Source organism: Calidris pugnax, unplaced genomic scaffold (genome assembly GCF_001431845.1).
Source record: "Calidris pugnax isolate Ruff unplaced genomic scaffold, ASM143184v1 scaffold966, whole genome shotgun sequence".
Classification (NCBI taxonomy): domain Eukaryota; kingdom Metazoa; phylum Chordata; class Aves; order Charadriiformes; family Scolopacidae; genus Calidris; species Calidris pugnax.
The window spans coordinates 26,064-28,374 of record NW_015091594.1 but is presented as its reverse complement, the minus strand read 5'-3'; the positions used below and the strand labels follow the sequence as shown (position 1 = coordinate 28,374).

At 58.2% G+C, this 2,311-nt stretch overlaps 1 protein-coding gene across 1 annotated transcript in view; it reads left to right on the top strand.

Annotated features, from left to right (window-relative positions):
* The window catches only part of LOC106899874 (ubiquitin thioesterase OTUB1-like), a 9,458-nt gene that overhangs the window by 6,841 nt on the left and 306 nt on the right, over positions 1 to 2,311 (top strand). The window contains exon 4 of the mRNA XM_014961811.1: positions 182 to 376. Within this exon, the coding sequence (XP_014817297.1) occupies positions 182 to 376 (195 nt within the window). The remainder of the gene's footprint in view (positions 1 to 181; positions 377 to 2,311) is intronic.

The window sequence follows — 2,311 nt, the reverse complement described above, 5'->3', positions numbered from 1 at the left end:
TGCATGTGTTCTCCTCCCGACAGACATGTTCTCCCCCCCGATGTGCGTGTCCCCCCCATAATGCTGCGTGTGACCCTCTCTGTGACCCTTTAAGGGCACACATGACCCCGTGAGGTCACCATACCCCCTCCCCTCCCTTTAACACGCGTGTCCCTCCCCCCGCACACGCGTGTGGGTGCAGTTCATGGAGCTGATCGAGCGCGTGGAGCGGCGGGTGCCGCTGCCGGAGCTGCTGGCGGCGTTCAACGAGCCCAGCACCTCGGATTACCTGGTGGTTTACCTGCGGCTCCTCACCTCGGGCTGCCTCCAGCGCCACCAGCGCTTCTTCCAGCACTTCCTCGAGGGGGGGCGCAGCATCAAGGAGTTCTGCCAGCAGGTCAGGCGCGCGCGGGGCTCGCACGACTTTGCACGAGGCTCGTACAGGCTCATATGGGGCTTACACGGGGTTTGTGGTGCCTTTACGTGCCCTTATGTGGCCACTGATGGCCCCTGTGTGGGCTCTTGTACCACTTGTATGGTGTTGCACGGCCTCACATGGGTTTGCACAGCTTTGTGTGGTGTTGCACGGCCTCACGTGGGTTTGCACGGCCTCAAACTGGCTCACACGGGGTTTGTGTTGCCTCTACATGCTCTTACACAGGCCCTAATGGCCCTTGCGTGGGGTCTTTTGTCCCTTGTGTGGTGTTGCACGGATTTGTAGGGTGTTGCACGGCCTCAAACTGGCTCCCATGGGGCTCACACGGGGCTTGTGTCGCTTCTACACGCTCTTATGTGGCTCCTACTGGTCCTTGTGTGGGCTCTTGTACCTCTTGTATGGTGTTGCACGGCTTCCTATGGTGTTGCACGGATTTGTAGGGTGTTGCACGGCCTCAAACTGGCTCGCACGGGGCTCCCACAGGGCTCATGGCACCTTTACACACCCTTACGTGGTCCTTGCATGGGCTCTTTTGGCCCTTGGATGGCGTTGCACGGCTTTGTATGGTGTTGCACAGCCTCAAACTGCCTTGCACGGGGCTCACATGGGGCTTACACGGGCTCACACGGGGCTTGTGTCACTTCTACATGCTCTTACACAGCCACTAATGGCCCTCGTGTGGGCTCTTTTGGCCTTTCTATGGTGTTGCACAGATTTGTAGGGTGTTGCACAGCCTCACGTGGGTTTGCACGGGGCTCACACAGGCTCACATGGGGCTCACACGGGGCTCGTGGCACCTCTACGTGCCCTTACGTGGGTCCTAATGGTCCCTGTGTGGGTCCTTTTAGCCTTTATATGGTGTTGCACGGCCTCACATGGGTTTGCACGGGGCTCACGTGGCTTTGCACAGCTTCAAACTGCCTTGCACGGGGCTTAAACGGGGCTTAAACGGGGCTTAAACGGGGCTTGTGTCGCTTCTACACACGTGGGTCCTAATGGTCTCTGTTTGGGCTCTTTTGGCTTTTGTGTGGTGTTGCACGGCCTCACGTGCATTTGCACGACCTCACGTGAGTTTGCACGGCCTCACACAGGGCTGACACAGGCTCACACAGGCTTACACGGGGCTTACACGGGCTCACAGGGGGGTTGTGTCGCTTCTACACGCTCTTATGTGGCTCCTAATGGTCCTCGCATGGGTTCTTTTAGCCTCTATATGGTGTTGCACGACCTCATGTGGTGTTGCACGGATTTGTAGGGTGTTGCACAGCTTTCTATGGGTTTGCACGGGGCTCACACAGGCTCACACGGGGCTTGTGTCGCCTCTACACGCTCTTACGTGGCTCCTAATGGTCCCTGTGTGGGCTCTTATACCCCTTGGATGGTGTTGCACGGCTTCCTATGGTGTTGCACAGATTTGTAGGGTGTTGCACAACCTCACGTGGGTTTGCACGGCCTCACATGGGCTCACACGGGGCTTACACGGGGTTTGTGGCACCTTTATGCACCCTTACGTGGCTCCTAATGGTCCCTGTGTGGGCTCTTTTGGCCCTTGTGTGGTGTTGCACGGCTTTGTATGGTGTTGCACGGCCTCAAACTGGCTTGCACGGGGCTCACACGGGGCTTGTGTCGCTTCTACATGCTCTTACACGGTCCCTAATGGTCCCTGTGTGGGCTCTTGTACCCCTTGGATGGTGTTGCACGGCTTTGTATGGTGTTGCACGGCCTCAAACTGGCTTGCACGGGGCTCACACAGGGCTTGTGTTGCCCCCAAATGCCATCACACGCCCCCCAGATGCCATCACACACCTTTGCACGGCCTTGCACACCCCCCAGATGCCTTTTCACGGCCTTGCACAGCCTTGCACACCCCCCAAATGCCTTGCACACCCCCCAAAT